Consider the following 22,050-nt stretch of genomic DNA (forward strand, 5'->3'; position numbering starts at 1 on the left):
ACTTTTCAGTTCATTGGCCGTTCCAAAAAATCGGGGGGAGAGGGAATTGTTGTGGGTTGACCCAAAACAAAAACAAAAAAATCTAATTTTTAGTGAACCAAAAAGTTGGGAAAAAGTGTCATTTTGGGTCAAACAAAATGTTTTGTTTTCAATATTTTTTATTTTTTATAAAATTGAAGTAAATTTAGAAACAAAAAGTTGTTTTGAATTGAAACATCAAAATGTTTCATTTCAAAAATGTCAAAACAATGTTTTGATCTTTTGTGGATTTGGCGGGGGGGGGGAGGATTTCAACCAAAACAATTTGACACAAATTCATTAGATACTTCAAAGAATCATAGAAGATTAGGATTGGAAGGGACCTCAGGAAGTCATCTAGTCCAACCCCTTGCTCAAAGCAAGACCAACCCCAACTAAATCATCCCAGCCAGGGCTTTGTCAAGCCGGGCCTTAAAAACCTCTAAGAATGGAGATTCCACCACCTCCCTAGATTTCCATCAAGCTGAATCTACAATTTTCAGCAAAAAAAAGTTTCACATGAAAAATTTCATCTGGCTATAGTCATGGTTCAAGTTAATCCCGTGTATGGCTTACCTACTTCACGGGGGTAAGGGGAAGGCAGTAAAGTGTAATAAATGTTTGTAAAATTGTTTGAGATCCTCATAACAAGGGACCTGCAATGTGGCAAGGAGTTTATTATTAATAAAGGAGGAATCTTCCTTTCCTATCTCAAGTTGTGTTTGATTTAGTTGTATGCCTAACTCATTCTTTTTCCTGTTTTCTTCCCTAGGAGCTCCTGGCTGTTACACTTGGCTCCTAAGAGAAGATGGAAGAGATCCTGGCTGATCTGTGTGGTACCAGTCCTGAAGACCCACTTCCTGTGTGGGTCCATGGTAGTGTTGGTCACTGCTTTAACCAGCTGATTTTGAATGTTGTCCCTCACGCGATCCTTGCATTAGTAAGCGCTTGCTACCTCGGCACTCCAAGGTACGGTAGCCATCTGTGTCTCCTCTTCATTGTAATGAAGAATGTGGGAAAAGGCTCCTGAATGGTGGAAATCATTTCTCTCTGTGCCATGTGAGCTGCCTGCAGGAAACATTCACAGTCTTGTGTTTACTCCCTTTTGGGAGTCGTGCTGGAGCATATGCAGAGTGAAAAGCACTATTAGGTCCTGTTTAGTCCAGGGGTCTCAAACACGTGGCCCGCAGGCCGAGTTAGTCCTGCAGCCCACCATAGGCGCTGACTTCGCAGGCAGCCAAGCTCCCCTCTTTCCCCCGCACCAGCATGCCGCGTCCCCGCTCCTCCGCCTACCTCCCAGCGCTTCCCACCGCCAGGAGGGAGCGGGGAGGAGTGGGGAAGCTGTGCGCTCAGGGGAGGAAGCAGAGAAGAGGTGGGGATTTGGGGAAGGGGTTGGAATAGGGGCGGGGGGGCAGAGTTGGGACGGGGACTTTGGGGAAGGGGTTGGAATGGGGGCGGGGAAGGGGTGAGAAGAGGCGGGGTACGGGGCGGGGCCATGTGTTTGAGACCCCTGTGATAGACAGTTAGGGGCACCGGGCACCATCCCTCATCTCCAGGGGTCTCTCTGTTAGGGGTGCTGGGCACCCAGAGGTTACCCCCTCCCCCATTGCCCAGGGCTCTCTCCATTGGGATACTGGACAGTGTCTGTGACCAACTGGAAATTTTCTGTAACATTTTTATAATTCCGAGGTGACCCTCAGTTTTCCTCTCGACCTTGCACTGTGACCGGGGGTGTGTGGAAAGGGTTACACAGTGCAGGAGAGAGTCGGTGCCTATGGCGGGCCGCAGGAAATGGCCCGCGGGCTGCATGTTTGAGACCCCTGGTGTAGATCATCATCAGTGTTACTGACCACATAAGGAATAGTTACAGGTGTTTATATTTTATTAAAACCCCGCTTCGCATTACAGTTTTAAAAAAGTTAATACATTGACTTTTAATAGCATACTATTTTACTCTTCATTTTTTTCATTTTTGACTATACTTTTGTATTGTTGTATGAAAAGGTTTCAGTGATGCGGGCCTCGGGCCAATGTACTAGTCCTCATGGGGCCCTCGTGGTGATTTGAGTTTGAGATCCCTGGTTTAGTCCATCCCTATCCCCCAGGGCCAATGTAGAATCTAGCCTATAGTTTATTCCCCAGGGTTTTGTCCAGCTCAGTTTCAGATATTCCAACCAATGGAGACTCCACCGTTTCCCTTGGGGAGATGATGCCCAAGCCTAATTGTCCCTAATATTTCCTGATATTCAGCTGACATATTCCCTTTTGAAAAAGTTATATTTATCCTGTGTTTGTGTTTTGTTACATTATGCACCATAGCTAAGCCAGTTGTACTTCTTTTCTCCTTCCTCCTAGTAGTTATACCTTAGGTACCACCCTAAACAATTCCTCATGCTCCTTCCATAATTGTAGGTGGTTATCATGTCCCTCCTGAATCATTTCTTAGCCAAGCACATATATTCTCTGTAACTCACTCCCTCCAGCCCCTTAGGGTGGTATTATTTTTTAAAACAAGAAAAGTCCTACATGCTGCTGGGTTCTAAATTAACTGTAACCGCTCAAGAAAGACCTGTTCATCATCGTGGACAGCTCGGTGAAAACATCTGCTCAATTTGCAGTGACAGATAGTTAAACAAACACATTCTTAGTTCTATATAAGGAATTGAGTAGAGAAAAATATTATAATGCCATTATACTAATCAGTTTCCTCACCTGGAAGTACTGTATATAGCTGGGGTCGCTATATCTCAAAAAAGATTTAGTAGAAATAGAGGGAGTTCAGAGACTAGTGATCAGAATGATTAGAGACCTAAAAAACCTTCTGTATGAAAAGAGATTGAAGTTATTTAGGTTAGAGAGGATATAAATACAAGGTGGCATTGAGAGAATATACAAAGTAATAAATGGTGTACAGAAATTATATTAGGGTTTCCTAATTACTCTTTCTCATAATTCACAAACAAGAGAATGGTCAATGAAATTGAAAGGCCAAAAATATATTACCGATAAGGAAATTGTTATGCATTGGGTAATTAGCCAGTGGAACTCTTTGCCACAAGACATCACTGAGGTCAAAAGTTTAGGGGGAATCAAAAAAGAATCAGACATTCGTATGAAGAATGTCAACATCCAGAGTTATATTAGAGAGGATAAAAATATATTTTTAGCAGGGATTTAAACCGTCCTGGTTCAGGACCTAATTCAACCACCAAGTATCACAGGTTAGGAAGAAATTTCCTCATGGGAAGGTTATTCTATAATTGTCAACTGTGGGGTTTCTTGCATCTTTCTTTGAGGTATGTGCTATTGACCACTGTCAGAGACAAGATACCATAATATATTGACACATGATCTGATCAAGTGTGGCAATTTTTATCTTCCTAAAAAGCTCTGAATGGGACACACAGCCTGTCATCCTCTATATGAGTGAGAACTAGGGGTGACTGGGTAGTGGTGGGAAGAGAAGAGGGAGGAAGGGGAGGAGTGAGTCACAGGTGATGGAATGGTAGCTGGCTCCACTCTGAAGCTTTCACCACTTTTCTCTCCACTAGATCTCCTGTCCCAGGGGCTTCCCACAGACCTGGCTGGAAATGCAGAATTGCTGCCTCCTTCGTACTCACTGGCCTCCCCATTCTTGATATAATCACAGCAGCCATCACTCAGCAGGAGATGGGTACCTTGTATCTGGTAGTGCTGGCAAGTGGCATTGCCCTGCTGGCATGGCTCACTCATAGCCTGGTACTCCTCACACTTTACAGGTCCACGTATGGCTCCTCCCGTGGCCCTGCAGCCATGGTACTCCTAGCCCTCTTCCCTGTCCCTGCCCTTATCATCACACTGGTATGGTACTGCCAGAATGGGGTGGCCTGGCCCCACCTCCACGCTGCTCACATCTTCAGACTCTCCATCCTCTGCCTGCAGTTGGCCTCTCTACTTATCTATGTGATCGGGTATATTACTCCTGTTGCCAGCAGGCAAGTTTTTTGCTCCATCAATGACTCCTGGCAGCGTGAACCTCTCATCACGGAGTCAGGGATCCCAGCGCCTAACTGGCAGGGAGTGGCAGAGGATGGTGAAAGCTGGCTCTCGCGCTTCTCTTATGCTTGGATGAACCCTCTTATGAAACGTGGCTATCAGTGGATGCTGAATCGGCCACAGGACGTCTATCTGCTACCTCGACGGCTCCAGGCTACCAGGGTCTGTGACCATTTCTACTCCTGCTGGCAGGAAAAGGCAGCTCTCAGCCAAGAGGAGGAAGACACAATGTCTTCCACTAGCCCAATTGTCACCAAAAGTGATGGGAATGGAGATGCCTCCCCATCTTCAGGGAGCCCCTGTGATGCCCAGAAGGCTGTGCAACTCCTCTCAGTGCTGCATGCAGCCTTTGGGCTCCGCTACTACTCCCTAGGGCTCCTCAAACTGGCTGGCAGCCTGTTGGGCTTCTCAGGGCCCCTGCTCCTGAACCTGCTGGTTAGCTTCATGGAGTCGCACCAGGAGCCTCTGAGCCATGGGGTCCTGTATGCCCTCGGCCTCTTTGCTGGCTCCTTCCTGGGTGCTCTCTTGCGGAACCAGTTCAGCTATGAGGTGAACAAGGTGATGCTGACGGTGCGTGCGGCAGTCATCTCTGCCATCTATCGCAAGGCCCTGCGGGTTAGCGGCAGCAGTCTGGCTGGCTTCACCATGGGCGAGATTGTCAACTTCATGAGCACAGACACCGATCGGCTGGTCAACTTCTGCATCAGCTTCCATGAGGTGTGGAGTCTCCCTTTCCAGTTTGCTATTACCCTCTACCTCCTCTACCAGCAGGTGGGGGTGGCCTTCCTGGGAGGCCTGGCCCTGGCCCTGCTGCTTGTGCCTGTCAACAAGGTCATAGCAAACCGTATCATGGAGAACAACAAGGAGATGCTGAAGCACAAAGACACACGAGTTAAGGTGAGGCAGCCTTTGAGTTCATTGCTGCATTTTCTTCCTGATCATTCTTAGAACTTTGGCTATGTATTGTGGAACCCATTTAATGAGCTGGGACCTTGAAAATCCTGATGGGAGTGCAGAAAGGTGAGATACCTGAGGGGCGCAGTGCAAAGTAATGTCATTGTGATTCCACCTAGAGGGAAGTTGTTCTATAATATCATTCTGAGGTGTTCCATTGCCTCCCTGGTATGTCCAGTCTCTCCAATAGATCCCTGTCCTGTGAGTAGCAGTTACTGTGAAACTTATGGTCCGTTCCCTTGAGACACTCCCATCACATCTTCCCACTGATGCCTTTTTATCCTGGGACCCCTGCCCACTGCTGGTTCAAAGTGCATGCATCCACCTTTGTATGGTGGTTTTGTGTCTTTCTGATTTGGCACGCTCAGAGTCGGTGTCATCCACTTTCTCGCTTCTGCCATGTGAGCATCTGCAGCACTGTCTCTTCCCTCTTGGGATTACTATCAAAGTGTCCTGGGCTCCAGTGTGATAGGATTTTATGGTAATGTTTTAACTTAGCATCTACAATGGTGACAGAGCTCTCTCCAGCCCCTCCAATCCTTTTGGCAATTCTCAACCCATATTTTGGAAGTATAGAAACTTAAGTCTCACTCCCATATGCACGGCAAATCTGTAGGAGCTTTTGCAATATGTTCCTGAAGGAAGTTATATCTAATTGTATATTTCCCCCAGTATGCATGGTGGTCTTCTCTAGGTAAGTCCAGGACTGTTCTGCGGATGAATCTGTGGGGAGCCAATTGTTTTGCTCAGACATTAAATACTGAGTGTTTAGTTTTTTACTGAACACCACAGAGCTCAAATAGGAAGGCGTAGCATCAGGGAAGAGGGGTCAGAGCTTCTGACTGCTGCCACTGCCACATGTAGACATGTCCTAGTCCTGGCCCCTTGTTTTTTCATCATTTGTCCCCTCTCTGTCAGATCTGTGTGGCTAGCGTCTAGTCTGATATGGCTCTGGGACGCTTCTGTTCTGCTTGCCTCTCTGCCCACAGCTAATGACAGAGTTCCTGTGTGGCATGCGAGTGATCAAGTTTTACACCTGGGAGCAGCACTTTGGTGCCCGGATAAATGCCTGCCGAGCCAAGGAGCTGCAGAAGCTGCGAGCCATCAAGTACCTGGATGCTGTGTGCGTGTACCTGTGGGCAGCACTGCCAGTAGTCGTCTCCATTGTCATCTTCATCACCTATGTCCTGCTGGGGCACCAACTCACTGCCACCAAGGTGAATGACAGGGGAGACCTGTGCAACCCCATTGGTCTGCTCAGACTGATGTGTGAGTTGGGAAGAGAGTTTTCAGAACCATCCTAAGCAGAATGACAGTGGGGCACCTCTCCCGCACAAGGTTGCATTCCTCTGGAATCTCCCCTGGGGACAGAGCTCAGCCCACCATGCTGAGTGCAGCTGTAGCCACCCTGAGAATAGAGCTCAGTACCCTTCTGTGAGCCATGACCTTCCCACAGATGCAAGGACATCTGTCCATTCTGTCTTCCCCCTCCCCATGATGGTCTCTGTGAAACTCTTGTGTGTGTGTGTAGGGGGGGGAGGTGCCAAAGGGTCACTACCCCCCAATTCTTTATTGTCTCCCTCTCTGGCACAGGTATTTACAGCCTTGGCGCTTGTTGGGATGCTGATTCTTCCCCTCAATAACTTCCCTTGGGTGTTGAATGGAATCTTGGATGCCAAAGTGTCCCTGGATCGCATCCAGCGTTTCCTTGAGCTCTCTGACCAGGACCTGCATGCTTATTACACCACTGGTATGGAGACAGGAGATGGGACACAAGCAGGAATGGGTGCTGTAGGCTTTTGGGTGGAATTTCCATGTGTGGGGTGGGAAGAGAATGGAGAAGTCTGAACACAGAAGGTGCTTGAGGTGCACAGGGCACAAGTCTATAGGAAACGGGCTCACTGGCCCTAGTGCAGTTAGGTGACTGCTCCACCTCCTCTGAACTCCCTAGGGTGCTGAGCAGTGAGCTGTGCTCCATTCAGTCAGTCTGAGGTGAGCGCACACCGTGGACCTGTGGAAATGTCCCCAGTAGAGGACAGGGCAATAGCATTACTCTCCACCAGCACCAAACAGACTATGCCTATGCCTGTTGATTCCTGCCTTTGTATATTCCCAAAGCAAAGGATGCTTGCTCATTTCTCCAAAATCTCCCTTGACCCTGAAGCCATCAGCCCTGTTGGCTTCGGTTGGCAGACTGGATGGAACCTCTGCACTCCCCTCTACCATATTTCCCTTCTTCCCCCCATCCTTGTTGCCAGCTCCCTGCTGTTCCTTCCACCTTCAGACATAGGGAGTCCAGTTTGTTCTTGGAATGACTCCATGGGAGTCTCTGGGTCTCCACTTGCTTCCTACAGGGATTCAGAGACAGGTGGAAGAGAGAAAGAAGGAAGGATTTTAAGGTGAGGTTACAACAGGGAAGTGTCTCAGTGTCACACAGTGGCCTTGTACAGCTGGGGTGTGTGTGTCAGAGCTGTGTCTTATTCTTGCCTACTCTGTTTGGGAGTGGAGCTGCTGGTGCTACCAGCATCTGAGATTGTCTGGGCCGTCTTCTCTCGGAAACATACTGCAGGAGTGGCTGAGCCCAGCTTAGTATCTCCCCTGCACTTTCTGACCCTTGAGGATTAATGCAGTGGCTGTGCTGCTTTTCTTTTGCCAGATGGCCCCACAGACCCATCCTCTGCACTGGAAATGCATCACTCCACCTTCTCCTGGTCACCGGCCAGGGAGGAGAGCACCAGGCAGCACCTGTCTGGAGGGACTCTGCAGATCTTCATTCAGGACCTGGCAGTGGCAAAGGTGAGTGGGGGTGCAGGGAATAAGGAAGAGGGAGCCATCACCAGAAGGGCCAAGTGTTAATGCAATAAATCTGCTGCTGCTTGTTTCCCTCTGCAGGGGGCGCTGGTGGGAGTTGTTGGGAAGGTTGGCTGTGGGAAGAGCTCTCTGCTTGCAGCAATCACTGGAGAACTCAACAGGTAAATAGCCAAAAGACACCTCTCTCCCCTTGTCCCACCTTCCAGCACCTCTGCTACAGGGGATTTTCCATGGGCTAGAAGACCCATTTGCCAGGCACACTCTCTCCATGGTATTTCTTCTCTTTTCCTTTTCTGCCTCTCTCCCCTACCCGGCTCTGGGGTGTTTGCAGACTTGGTGGGCAAGTGTATGTCTGGGATCTGGAGCAAGGATTCGGCCTGGCCACCCAGGAGCCCTGGATCCAGTTTACCACTGTCCGTGAGAATATCCTCTTTGGGAGGGACTATGATGCCAGGCTCTACCAGGAGGTGCTTGAGGCCTGTGCACTTTCCGACGATCTGAATGTGAGTGCCCTGTGATGAAAACGTCCCACCGGCTTCCCTGTGCCCTGCCCTGAATCTCAGCCTGAACCTTAACTTCTCCATCAGGGTATAGAACCTATTTCCCCAGCCTCTCCCTCCTTCCTAAGCCAAATGTGCCATGTGTCTCACACAGCCTAGCTGTTTGTTCATTTTCATTACTGGTCCCTGACATTGAGTCACTGCCCTTCCCTTGGGCTGAGGCGCATGTGTGAGGTTGGCTTGGCAACACTTTGTACTGTTTCCTCTAAGACTTGTCCTGAGGAGCAGAAAGCTCTGAATCCCAGGGAAGGGAGAGGTTGTTCGAGGCTGCCTGAGTACTCCCATTAATAAGCAGTCAGGTTCTGGCTACAGAGAAACTATCAGAAGCCAATGCTTTGTTGGAGCAGAAAGTCCTTCCCCAGGATCTGGTGGGGCCATGCAGGATGAGAAGAGGCCTGAATTTGTGTCCTCCATGTGGGACTGCTGGTAGTATCAAGGCAGCAGCCCCAGATGTCCCAAGGAACTGCAGGGCAGACTCCTTGTGGGAGAGGAGGCAGTAACTAATCTCTCAGCAGGTCTGATGATGCTCCACGCCTCAACCCTAAAGAGAGCTGGAAGGAAAGAATTGCTCATCTAGGTTGATTCAAGCCCTCACCCTTCTCCAATCAGTAATCCCCACATCCCATCGAGGAAGTACATTAGACACATTAGCTGATGAACCCTCCTACTATACCCGGGAGGGAGGGATTGTTGTCCTTCCATTGCACAGACAGGGAAGCAGAAACACAAGGAGGCTTATGGTCTGATTTTTTCCAAGATGCTGAGCGCTGGCAGCTCCCTTTGATTTTAGTGGAAGTTGTGGGTACTCAGAGTTTCTGAAAATCAGGCCACTTGTGTCTTGTCCAAAGTCTCATAATGAGTTAGGGTCAGAGCCAGGAATAGAACTCAGGAGTCCTGTTTCTGCATCCCCTATGTCATGCTGCCTCTGTGAAGCAACTTTTTTAATGGATTATCTTGTGTGTTTCACTTCTAGATCTTACCAGCAGGTGACCAGACGGAGGTGGGTGAGAATGGAGTGACCCTCAGTGGGGGACAGAAGGCTCGAATCGCTCTTGCTAGAGCCGTTTATCAGGTAAATAGGAGAGTGACCCTACAGAGGGCCAATTGCTGCAGGTGCATTGTCCAAGAGTCCAAGAAGCTGGAAGCGCCCAACAGCCAGAGCTCCTGCTGTACATCCTCCAGCTCTTCCTGTTCATGCAGGCTGGGGCTAAAGGAGCTGGGAGCTGCCCCAAGCCAATGCACTTGCACCATTCTCTACAACACCACCTGCTGGGGAAAGCTGGAACTGAAGGAACTGGGAAATGTATCACTGTCTCTTCTTCCTCAGGAGAAGGAGATTTATCTTCTTGATGATCCACTGGCAGCTGTTGATGCTGATGTAGCCAATCACCTTATGCAGAAATGTATTCTGGGAGTTCTCAAACAAAAGACCAGGATTCTTTGCACACACCGAACGGAGTTTTTAGAGAAGGCTGACACCTTGCTGCTCATGGACAATGGCAGAATAGTCAAGATAGGTACAGTGGCACACCTGCTTTTGTTTCGGTCTGTGTACCAGAGGGCTAAGAACTCTGTCCCAGCCTTATCAGATGGACAGATGGGCTGTGAGTTCAGATGGAAAATGGCCATAGAGGATCAAAGCAGACAGCTGCAAAGAGGCTGGGGTAAATTAGTGGGAGCCCTGGGGAAGAGGAACACTGGATAAGCTGGGAGAACTGGGACATGGTGAATGTACAGGAGTATGGATAAAGCAGACGGACTCTGAAGAGTTGGGCCTTGGAGTAAGACAGTGCAGGGACAGGAAGCTGTGGAGCAGTGCTTGTAGGGTTGTGGGTGCTGAATGGAGGAATAGGAGGGCAGAGGTAGAAGTAAATTGGGCCGTCTTGTACCAAATAGCTAGCTGAACTTCCGCAGCTGGCACACGGTCCTTAGGATCTCTGCAGTGTATAAAGCGCTCACGGTCTCTCTCTTTCTAGGGACCCCATCTGAAATCCTGCCACTGGTGGAAGCCACCCCCAAGGTCAATGAGGAGAATAAGAGGAGGCAGAATAAAGGTCAATATATGGCAGTTTGAGGGGCATTGGTGAGGGTGGGTGGGGTCACTGTGGCTCAGGATAACATCCATGCGGAACGCCTACTGCCACTATCTGATCTCCAAGCAGGAGTTCAAGAAAACTGCACTAATGGGACAGGGTGGAGCAGGAAAGCAGCCAAGGGAAACTGAGGGAGACAGAGGAAGTGACTTGCCTAACATCACAGATTGAGTTGGGATTATTAGACTCCTGGTTCACAGCCCTGTGCTTGATCTGCTGACTAGGCCTTGCCTCCTTTTCGTGGCAGAAATAGAGCATATAATATATGTGGAAAAGGTCTGAATACACAGGTTTCTCTGAGTCCTCCTGGCTCCTTAGCAGTAATCACATCTGCAGTTATGAGCTGAAATGGGGGTAATTAAATTGATAGCTGTAGGGCTTGGAAAAGAACCCCCATTCCCACACCTCGCACAGCGGGCCAGAGGTATTTTCTATGCTTGGGGTAAAGGGGCCATTGGATACTGGCCAGGAAGCAGTATGCTGATCTGCACTCCCACCTGCTGCAGAACTTCCTGATAGATGCCTATGGTACAGGGTGCAGCTGGCATGAACCCTGTTGCAAAGGGAAGGAAGAGGGGACAAACCTTAGAAAGCCTCCAAAGAATATGGCGACGCCTTCCCTTTGGCATAGACTTGCCCTGTTTACAGTGAGGAGCTGGTCCTATTGGTGCTGCACTGACCTGTGCCTTTTCCCCCCAGTCCTTGCTGAGCAAGGCCAGGAGAAGGACATAGAGATAGAGGCAGAGGAACTGGGCCAAGCCACCTGCCTCCTCCAGCGGGAGGAAGAAAAGAAAGAAGGGGCAGTAGCTTTTCAGGTGTATAGGGCATATTGGCTGGCAGTGGGCAGCTGCCTAGCATTGTCCATCCTCTTCTCCCTGCTCCTGATGCAAGGTAAGGCAGCAGCTCACTCCACTCTCTGTTTGGGACATTCTCCATTCTTGCTCCCTTGCTATGCTCCCCGGATATGTGAGGGGCCCCTGGGGGTGGCAGACTGAGTTTACTCTCTCTCCATAGCCCCTGCAGAAGGAAGGCCCAATCCTCCTAACCTTCCAGCCGGGGCCCCTTCAGCACTTTCCTGTCCATCAAGTTGAAGGATTTGTCTAATTTGTGCACCTGCTACCCTGGGGGACACTGGGGTGTGGGGTTGTGTCTCCATAGAAGACTGTTTTTCCCCAGGGGCCTGCTGTACCTGGCTCCTATGGCTGCTAGCTGTCATCTCTACTGCTCAAGTAACCACAGCGGCGAATGTATTGACAGCAGGGTATAGATTAGGCTGGGTAGTGAGGTGGTAAGGGCAGTTCCTCAGGGAAGGCCCAGCTCAGCTCCACTTCCTGCTCTTCTCCCACAGGTTGACTGAAGCAGAGTCTAACCCCCACCCTGCACTGACTCTTGTGTATCTCTGCAGCATCCGGGAATGTCTCCGTTTGGTGGCTGTCGCACTGGATCTCCAACCTGCCCCAGACGGCGAACATCTCCATGAGGCCCCTGTCAGCTTCTGTCCCTTCCCCACAGCTGCTGCTCTTCTCCTTTGCGGGGCTCGTGTAAGTGGGCATAGGTTGGCTCAGGAGCTGGCGTGGTCTGGCTGTGGGGGGAGCAATGGTCTCCAAAGTTGCTCCTTAGTGCCCCTTTTGCAAAGGCCTCTTGCTGTGAATAGAAGATGGCTAAACGCCCCCATTGCACAGAGCCAGTTTGGTTGTGAGAGCTAGATAGGGACAAAAAGGCCAGCCCAGCGCAAAGGGGTAGTGAAGAGGTGCTGCTGGATTTGCTGTCTGAGGCAGATGGGAGACCCCCTGGCTGCATAAGGCTCTTGGGAGTGGAGAGAGCCTACAGTTGGAATTGTAGAGATCAGTCTGCTGCAGCTTGCCATGGCTGGTGAAAAGCAGGAAGAAGCTGGTAGCCCATTTTGGGAATAAGGACCCTTGGCTTCTCCCCCACCCTGGCCCTTGTGTTTGCTGTCTCAGGGGCTCTAGGTGTCAGCCTTGGCATAGTGCGCACTGTGGCTGTAGCACATTCTGTCTCCTTCTCTCTCCCAGCTCCCGCATCCAGGTGTTGGGCACAGCTCCAGTCCATCCCAATAGCACACTGGATGTGAACTTCTACCTGATGGTATATGGCGGCATTGCTGGGGCCAACTCAGTCTTCACCATCCTGCGGGCCTTCCTCTTCGCCTACGGCACCATCCGCGCTGCCACTGTCATTCACAGCCGGCTGCTCCAGAGAGTGATGAAGGTAACAGTCGTAAGGGGTAGGGTGAGGTCTCAGGAGCTCAGCTCGGGGAGAGAAATGGGGGCAGGGGGAACAGAGATAGTCACAAACCATCTCACTGGAGTGCTGACCTGCTCAGCCAGGGAGGTGAACAGATTGCCCACCCCTTGGCTGCAATCATTATGCCTGCCTCTCAACTCTCCACAGCAAGAGGTACCTTGAAGCCACCCCATTGTGAAGGTGACTGGCTGTGCCTTGTGAGATGTGTGCTGCTGCTGGGGATTGGGGATGCCCATTCCAGCAGGGCACCTCCACACTGGGGAGGAGAGGTGTTTGGAGTCTGGGTCTGCCTGGCCAGTGCAGGCTGGAAATTTCTTCCTGGTCCATGTTCAGTCCTGCTTCTCTCCAGGCATTCTGAATGGTGGCTGCTTGCTGGGCCACCTGCCAGCCAAGCTATAACTCCAGGGGCACTGCTCCCTCTCCAAGGCTATCCCAGCCCAGCATGGCTCTTACCGCTCTGGTTCCCATGTTGCCAGGCCACAGTGACCTTTTTTGACATTACGCCGACGGGCCGGATCCTGAACCGCTTCTCTTCGGACCTGTACTGCGTGGACGACAGCCTGCCCTTCATCCTCAACATCTTCCTGGCCAATGTCTTTGGGCTGCTAGGCATGCTGGTGATGATAACCTATGGGCTGCCCTGGATTGGCCTGATCTTGCTGCCACTGGCTGTCCTCTACTTCTCCATCCAGCGCTATTACCGGCGCACCTCCCGTGAGCTCAAGCGCCTCTACAGCCTCACCCTGTCCCCCATCTACACCCACTTCTCAGAGACCCTGACAGGGCTGAGCATTATCCGAGCCACCCGGGCTACAGACAGGTGAGGGCTGCTCCTCGGATGGGGTGGGTGCCAGCACCTGGAGAACTTGGGGCTTTCACTCTTGTAAGGGAGAAGTTACCTAGAGATTCTGGCCCTGGGGCTGGCTGGGGTGACAGATGAATGGCAGTGGGCCCTGGGGCTGATCCTGATATTAACCACTGCATTGTGCCCGGCCCAGATTTGAGGCAGAGAATCAGCTGCGACTGGAGCAGAACCAGCGCTGCCTCTTTGCCAGTAACACCGCCATGCAGTGGCTGGACATCCGCCTACAGATGATTGGAGTTGCTGTGGTTACAGCTATAGCAGGAATCGCCATCATCCAGCACCAGAGGCAACTGGGAAATCCAGGTGTGCTGTGGAACTTTGGAAGGTCACCCAGACCAGTAAGGGGTTGTGTCACTGCCTGCCCAGTAACCCTGGGTGCTTCTGTGCTGTGCAGCTTTGGCTCAGAGCCCTGATACCAGCAGCCTGCTCGCAGCACAGTGACCTCACCCTGGCTTCCACCAGCCTGGTTACTCCTTGCAGTCCCGCGTCTCCCCAAAGCCATCTCCTCTGCAGTGCTCAGCCCCTCTCAGTGTAGCACTCACAAAACCTGATCGAGTTCTCTGCTTCTTTAAAGAGACAGCAGCAGCCTGTTAGATTGACTGAGGATTTTACTCGTCAGTTGGAAACACTGCACTGAAAGGGTTGTGTAATAAAACAAGATTAGGTTTATTAACAAAGAACAGGTATTTAAGCCTTCTTAGTGTATGCGCAACGTGCCTCAGGTGGCACGTGACCTGGATTCATCACCAAATTTGGTCCACGGGTCAGATCATTAGCTTGCTCGGGCCGGATACTGACAGGGAGTGTGACATGAACACTGATTCATGGCCCCCAGTATTTAAGTGTTACTAAGTAGAAGGAATTGGGATAGAAATGGTTACAAACAAACAAACAAAAGTAAAAATATGCTTCTAAGACTAAAACCTAACTCAACAAACTTGAGTTTCTTGTTCAAAGTAGTTTTCTCACCACAGTCATTCTTCCAGCATGTCTGGCCAGTCCTTAGCCAGGATCCAATACAGAGCCCAAAACACTTGGTTTCAGGCCATCCTCTTCCCTGTCCCAGAGCTGCAGCTCTATCCACCTGTCCAGGAGGTAGATCCTCAGCCTCTTCTTCTCCCTATCCCAGAGCTGGGTTGCCATCTTATAACCTTCCCCTGGTGCTTTGTCTCCTTCCTTGTCCCCCTCAGTCCACCCTGGCTGGAGCTGCATCCCCAGCTTTTGCCACTCCTTCACATGCCTGCTGTGCTCTCTTATCATCTCAGGTCTTGTAGGCCTGGCCCTCTCGTATGCCCTGTCTGTCACAAACCTGCTGTCAGGCCTCATCTCCAGCTTCACACAGACAGAGACCATGATGGTGAGTGTGGAGCGAGCAGAGGAGTACTCCACAGACATCCCCATAGAGCCCCAGGAGCAGCTGGTCCAGGTAAAACTCACTTAGCCCTCCAGTTCTGGCCTGCATCCCATCTCATGGATCTGCGCTTTGCACTGTCTCTCCTGTCTGTGCATTCTTCCCATCTGCTCAGGTGTCCCACAGGGCCCTGATGTGCCAGTGGCTGGAGATGATTACAGCGATCTAATGAGTGGGCACTGAGGACTGCTGGCCTGATCTACAGGAACTGCCCAGAGCAATTGCCCTTTCCTAATACCAACGCCCCATTTCCCCCACCCCCAAGGTCTTGTGCAGTGGGAGACGGGCAGGGTGGGTGGAGCAGGGCTGGTGTGCAATTGGGAGATGCAGAGGAGGCTTAAGAGTCAGGGATGGTCAGGAACTGAGAAGCCAGGTAAAGGGACAGGTGGCAAGTGGGGCAGGGCTGGTAGTTGATCCTGGTCACATTTTGGTCTCATCGTCTTCTTCCTTTGAGGTTGCCCCTGACTGGCCGAGCCGGGGCCACGTGGAGTTCCAGCAGGTGGTTCTGACATATCGGCCAGGATTGCCCAAAGCTCTGGATGGGGTGACCTTCACCATCTACCCTGGAGAGAAAGTGGGGATTGTGGGGCGCACTGGATCTGGCAAATCTACCATCTTCTTGGCACTCTTCCGCATGGTGGAGCTGAGGGGGGGACGGATCCTCCTGGACAATGTCGACAGCCGATCGGTGGGCCTGGAGAGTCTGAGGTAGGGTGAGCAGAGCAGAAGGAGGAGCAAATGGCATTTAGGGTCCAGCCAGGAGCCCTTCCACCAGAGACAGGACTCTGGTTCTAATGGCTGTCAGCAAAATGATATTGAGGGGGCTGGTTAGTGGAGATCCTTTCTGGCCACTTTTGGCTGCTTGTGGCAGTTTCCTGTCAGTTGCTGAAATGTTCCTGAGCCCCTCCTGCCCTGGTTGTGTGTGCTGAGACTCCCAGGCTGAGAAGAGCCCTGCCTGGTCCCTGGTGTGTCTCAGACATGCCCAGTTTACAGTGCCCATGGCTGAGACCGGCCCAGGAGAGTCAGGGCCAACCTGGTTACCATTGGCTCAGAGGAAAAGCCTTTTGCTTCCATGCTGTTCCCACCTGCTAAGCCTTCATCTCTCCTCTCCCTGCAGATCCAAACTGGCCATAATCCCCCAGGACCCATTTTTATTCAGTGGGACAATCCGGGAGAACTTGGACCCCCTGGGGCGACATACAGACTCTGACCTGTACCAGGTGCTGGAGCAGTGCCACCTGCAGGCCGTGATTACTCAGATGGGTGAGTCCAATGCCTGCAGGAGATGAGGAGGCTCTGGCAGTGGGCAGAGACAGTGAGTTGGAGGTGATAGTCAAGGGCCTAGGTGCAGCAAGATCTGGTATGGGGAGGTAAGACCCCAGTGGGGTCCAATGGGCTTGACATGTGAGGCCCAAGCAGAATCCTGTAAGGTCCACTGGAAGCAGGTGAGGTATCTGGTGGGGGTGGTAGGCAAGGCTCTGGCAGGATCTGACTAAGGGAGGCCAAGCCCCAATGGGATCCAGTGTGGGGAAAGGATAGGGGCTTCCAAGTCTCACACAGCAGTCTCTCTGATCCTAGCAGAGGATACACACACACTGTTAGTGACAAATCTTGCTTCTGTCCGAGTCTAAAATCCCAAGGCTTTGGACTGGGGCTGAGCAGAGATGAGGACTTGAGTACCAGCTGACAGCTCCTGGCCCAGGCATGCTGTGCAGGGACTCTAACCAAACCCTGGCTGGGTGAGTGCTGTTCTTGCCTCTTTGCAGGTGGACTGGACTGTGAGCTGGGGGAGAGAGGGAAGAGTCTGTCAGTGGGACAGAGGCAGCTCGTGTGTCTGGCAAGAGCCCTCCTGACCCAGGCCAAGGTGAGTGCTGCTAACTCCAACTGGATTCTCCCTGCTCAAAGCAGGGAAGTTACTTGTTCAGAGAGGGGGTGCCTGTTCCTGATTGTGGGTGTAGAAGGGCAGGACAGGGAGTCTGTGTCAGGAAGCCCTAGTGAATAAATGGGCAGTCTGATGTGTATGGGAATCAGGGCTGTGAGCTGATTTATGCTACCCTCTTAGGTGTATCTCTGGGCCGGGAACAGAGATCTCCTCCCATGGTGTTGGGATACCCTTTACTTTGTCACTGTGTCACTGACAGGTGCTGTGCATCGATGAGGCCACAGCCAGTGTGGATCAGAAGACCGATCAGCTGCTACAGCAGACCATCCGCCAGCGCTTTGCTGACAAAACTGTGTTCACGATTGCTCACAGGTACAGCCGGCTTCCTCTCACACCAAGGGCATGTCTCCTCTGCATTGGGGAGTGAGCCTTCCAGCCCCATCCACAGATTTGTGCTAGAGGGGCTCACACTAGCACTCTCAAAATAGCTGTGTAGATGTTGCAGCTTGGTCTAGAGCTCTGGTTTTAGAGCTGGGGGGAGGAAGGTGGGGTCGTGTGAGACCCTGAGCTCCAGCCTAAACTGTAACATTGAAGCACCATCTGCATAGCTATTTTTAGAGCGCTAACATGAGCCCTGCTAGCACAAGTCTCTGGACCTTGGCTGGGAGGCTGGCTGCCAGAGGCAGTGTAAACGTAGCCTGTGAGCCTTCTAAAAGCCTTATGGAGAAAGGGACAACCCTCTGCTCTTAAACTCACCTTGCCACAGCCCCACCATTAACCACTCACCATGCCCACAGCGCCAGTCTTCCTTCACTAGCCACACCTACAGCCCCAGCATTACCCACTGGTCACGCCCACAGTGCCAGCATTACCCACTCACCATGCCCACAGTGCTGGCCATGCCCACAGTCTCAGCATTGTGTTTGCCCCCACCTTGATATTCAGCTCCATATGTAAGTTGAGCCGTGAAATCAGCATGACAAGATTTTTCAAGTGAAAACTTGTCTGTTTCCTTTTGTTGCTCTGGAGTGAAGCAGGTATTTACCATCCCCCTTCAGCCCCTGCCCCTGGGCCCTAGTCCACCTGACTGCTTCCAGTCTCCAGGAGCATCCAGATACTGTCCAATAGCAAACTCTTCTCTTTGGTAGGTGCCAGGTGGAAACCCAGCACGTTCTATGTATTGCTGGAAGCTGTCTGATAGGGACTTAGGGAGCCCCTGAATTTCCTGCCAAGTGGAACAGGGGTATTGCAGCCTCAGAGGGTGAAAAGGGATTGAGAATATAGAAAACTGAGAGCCTGAAAGCTCCTCGCCATCATGGAGAGCGGAGAGGGTGCCGAACATGAAATAGAGCTGGTCTTGCCCAGTAGAGGGCACTGCAGGACAGCTAGAGAATGAGAGACTGCACTGCCACCTCTGGGCCAGGGATGCCCTCGCTCCCCTGATGTGGGCCATTACCACTAGGTTAAAAAGCTCCAAGGGAAAGAAGGGACTGGTGGATAAGAAGAACACCCTGCAGCCAGGCCACCTCAGGCTGTGTAGACTAATATCGTCTTGAATACTCTGTGCAGTTCTGGTCATCCCATCTCAAAAAAGATACATTAGAATTGGAACAGGTACTGAAAAGGGCAACAAAAATAATTAAGGTTATTAAGCAGCTTCCAGCTGAGGAGACATTAAAAAAACAGGGACTGTTCAACTTGGAAAAGAGACAACTAGGGGGGGTTATGACAGAGGTCCATAAAATCAGGAATGGTGTGGAGAAAGTGAATAAGGAAGTATTATTTAACCCTTCACGTAACACAAGAACCAGGCGTCACCCAATGAAATTAATAGGCAGCAGGTTTAAAACAAACAAAAGGAAGTAGTTCCTCACACAAGGCACAGTCAAGCTTGTGGAACTCCTTGCCAGGGGATATTGTGAAGGCCAAAATTATAACTGGGTTCAAAAAAGAATTAGATAAGTTCATGGATGCTAGGTCAATCAGTGGCTATTAGCCAACATGGTCAGAGATGCATCCCCATGCTCTGGGTGTTCCTAAACCTCTGACTGCCAGAAGCTGGGAGTAGACGATGGGATGGATCACTTGATAATTGCCCTGTTCTGGACATTCCCTCTGAAGAACCTGACATTGGTCACTATTGGAGGGCAGGATTTTGGGCTAGATGGACCATTGCTCTGACACAGTATGGCTGTTCTTATGTATGTGGTTGAGTCATTACTTGGATGGGAGACCTTTAGGGAAATCCAGGTGCTGCAAGAGAATCAGTAGTTGGTACTTTTCACTCTATCAGGACTGACTCTTGTGCCCCAGCCTGGCACCATGGGCTGCGGGAGGTTCTGTCTTTTGGGGGAGATGGGAAACTGAGATCCTGACCACCTGGGGTCCATGTGAAGATCCACTAGTACTTTCTGTAAGAGTTGGGTTATTAATGTCAGTTCTGATCCAATTCCAGTGCTGTGACTTCACGCAGTCCCATGCAGTTTATTATAATACCATTAATAATACTACATCCTCCCACTGTATCTTTGTGTGCTTTAGACAGGAATGAATTTAGGGTCCCAGCCCCCCAGGAGGCAATGGGTATCATTATCACCATTTTACAGATAGGGAAACTGAGGCTCAGACTGGCGAAATAACTCACCCAAGTTCACAAAGCCAGTTGGTGGAAAAGCCAGCCAGGTGACACAGGTGTTCTGACTCCCACCTTCCTTGCTCTCACCTATTAGAAATGCTGTCTTCCTGGGTTCTCTGTCTGTCTTGAAAGTTGTTGTGTAGTGTTCCTGTTAAACAGCTCCCAGATTCCTCCCCAGAGATGGCTGCATTTTAGCGCTGAAGGAGAGTATATAAGTGCTCCCCCAGCAACTGTGATGAAGGGCTCTGTAGAAATTGGTGCCTATTGGGGCGTCTCAGGCTTCTGTGCTAATGAATGGGGTAGCAATATTTGGTGTCTCTCCCCCTGCACAGACCAAGACACCCCACCCCCCCCCACACACACATGTTGCTGTGTTTGCTCTCACCAGGCTGAACACCATCCTGGACTCAGACCGTGTGCTAGTGATGCATGCGGGGAAGGCAGCAGAGCTGGATTCGCCTGCTGTCCTCAGCAAGAGGGAAGACTCCTTGTTTCAGCGACTCTTGACCAGTGGGCAGCAATGACTTCCCTGCTAAGAGACTGAGACCAGTGACGAGCACCTCCTGGCTGCACACCTGCAACCCCCATCTCCGCTGGACCCCAACAGGCTCGAGGATGCAGGCACCTACTTCCTGCTGGGCCAGGAGCTGCCATAGGGGATGCACTAGCCTACACAAAGGACAGCAGAGGGTGACACTGGCTCTTGGCTTGGGTCCTGCTCAGAGTGGACCTTGTTTCAGGTGCAAGTCGTGGGAGGACGAGGAGCAGTCCCCTGAGCCGTGATGGGGTTGGACCGAGACTTACTGGTCTGGATCAAGAGTCCTAGGATGGAGAAACATGCTCCTGGCTTGGGGCAGCATCCCCTTTGGTGTAATGAGGGTTTATTCTCTACTGGCAGGTGAATCAGTGGCTCCCATTCAAGGACTTGTGATTTAAAATAAAGAGCAAATGTCCTTATTAAGCTCTCTGTTTCTCCTGTGGCCCTGGCCCTCATCACTGCCTCCCTCTCCCAGTCAGAAGACTCACTCTCTCTCTGACACACATGTGATGGTTTCTCTGTCACTACATCTCCTGCTGGAGTAAGCCCTTCCGCATGCTGGGAGCCCAGCACAGGTTGCAGATACTGCCGCCCCTGAGGTGTGGTTTCCTTATGGCACAACCTCACTGGACTGAATAGTGGGCATTGGGTTAGGGACAGGATCTGGCCCCTTGTATGTACAAATAGGCTAGTGCCCAGAGATGGTATCAGTGTTGCATGTTGTACTTGTTATGGCTGCTGGGGGACATTACACTCCTCAGGTGTTTAAAGGCCTCCAAAGTTAATCTAGGTGGCACTATTCCAAAGGAGAGCTCATCCCTCCTCCCTCAGCTCCACAACCTTCTGGTTCAGGAGGCTGGAGAAATCTTCTCCTCAGAGCTCCTCAGCACTGCTCTGATTCCAGTTTGGCCATAGAGAGAGGCCCCTGTAATGAAGCCTGAGTATCTCGCATTGCAGGGTGGAGCCTGCCAGCCTGGGGATCTGGGGCGTGGGCAGGGAATGAGGGAGCAGCAGAGCTGGGTTTTGAACCCATGTCTCCCACACAATCACGTTGGCCTATGTAAGCTGAACCTCCCCTTCCTACCTCCCCATGGGTGGGGGTTTTCCTCCATCCTTTGGCCTGGGATCTCTCCCCATTTCCCCTCCCACTGCCCATAGTCAGGCTAGACAGATTCAACCCATCTTGCTCCCTCCTAGTGTGCAGTTTGGGGACTCTGCTATTACCCCACAGCCCAGCCCCTCTCTCCAGCACTCTGAGGATGCCAGTAGCAGAAGCAAACCCTCCTCCAGGCTGACTTGAGACACAGGTACCCCTTTCCTGCACCTGAGGCTGCAGGACCCAGCTGCATCCCTGCAGGGTGCCCTGGTCCCTCTCTGCTCATTGAGCTGTAGCCCACTGTCTTTCTGTCTTGGGGGTGATTGAGGAGCCCCTAGCAGGCCCCATGGATTAGAGGGTCTCTCTGGGGTACAGCATGAGAATCAGGTATTAGAGGGGTTATGGGGCAGCTCCTCTGGCAAAGATTTAGGGTGGACTTGGACCAGGGCAGAGAGAGAACACCACCGGCAAAGGGCTCTGCTCGTGGGCTTGTTAGGCTCCATGCTGGTTCTGGTATTTTATTTGATAAAGTTACATCATCCATCAGTGTATTAAAAAAAATAATCTACCTCGTCAAGCCCTAATCTCCCCTCCCTCCAGCCCCTTTGCCTGCTCTGCCTCATTCCCAGGCAGGAGCCCTCCCTTCCACCTGGGGCTCTAGCTCCTTTACCTTGGCTGTGGCATGGCCTCTGTGGACCCTGCCTGAATACGACATAGCAAGGCTGTGGGGCAGTGGTGAGAAACAGGGAAACTTTCTCACCCTTGTTTGAGGCATGGTGTCTAGCCCTATGCTGTCCCTGGCCGGGAGGGGGTGAATGCTCTGTCAACGGTGATGGGACTGGACCAGCTAGGAGATGACCTAGATTCATGGTTAAATGTCCCATTCC

At 51.3% G+C, this 22,050-nt stretch overlaps 1 protein-coding gene across 1 annotated transcript; it reads left to right on the forward strand.

The window, feature by feature from the left end:
• The first annotated feature begins 826 nt into the window (after positions 1-826).
• ABCC10 (ATP binding cassette subfamily C member 10) lies at positions 827-20,278 on the forward strand. The gene is made up of 21 exons (XM_065400461.1): positions 827-987; positions 3,570-4,950; positions 5,997-6,224; positions 6,601-6,757; positions 7,664-7,803; positions 7,900-7,979; positions 8,150-8,321; positions 9,352-9,450; positions 9,706-9,895; positions 10,355-10,432; positions 11,171-11,362; positions 11,877-12,012; positions 12,505-12,700; positions 13,213-13,556; positions 13,735-13,904; positions 14,867-15,027; positions 15,467-15,720; positions 16,130-16,275; positions 16,779-16,876; positions 17,154-17,266; positions 19,918-20,278. The coding sequence occupies exons 1-21, from the start codon at positions 827-829 to the stop codon at positions 20,051-20,053; spliced, it is 4,632 nt and encodes a 1,543-aa protein (XP_065256533.1). The 3' UTR covers positions 20,054-20,278.
• Positions 20,279-22,050: the final 1,772 nt, after the last annotated feature.

This window comes from Emys orbicularis, chromosome 3, assembly GCF_028017835.1.
Source record: "Emys orbicularis isolate rEmyOrb1 chromosome 3, rEmyOrb1.hap1, whole genome shotgun sequence".
NCBI lineage: Eukaryota > Metazoa > Chordata > Testudines > Emydidae > Emys > Emys orbicularis.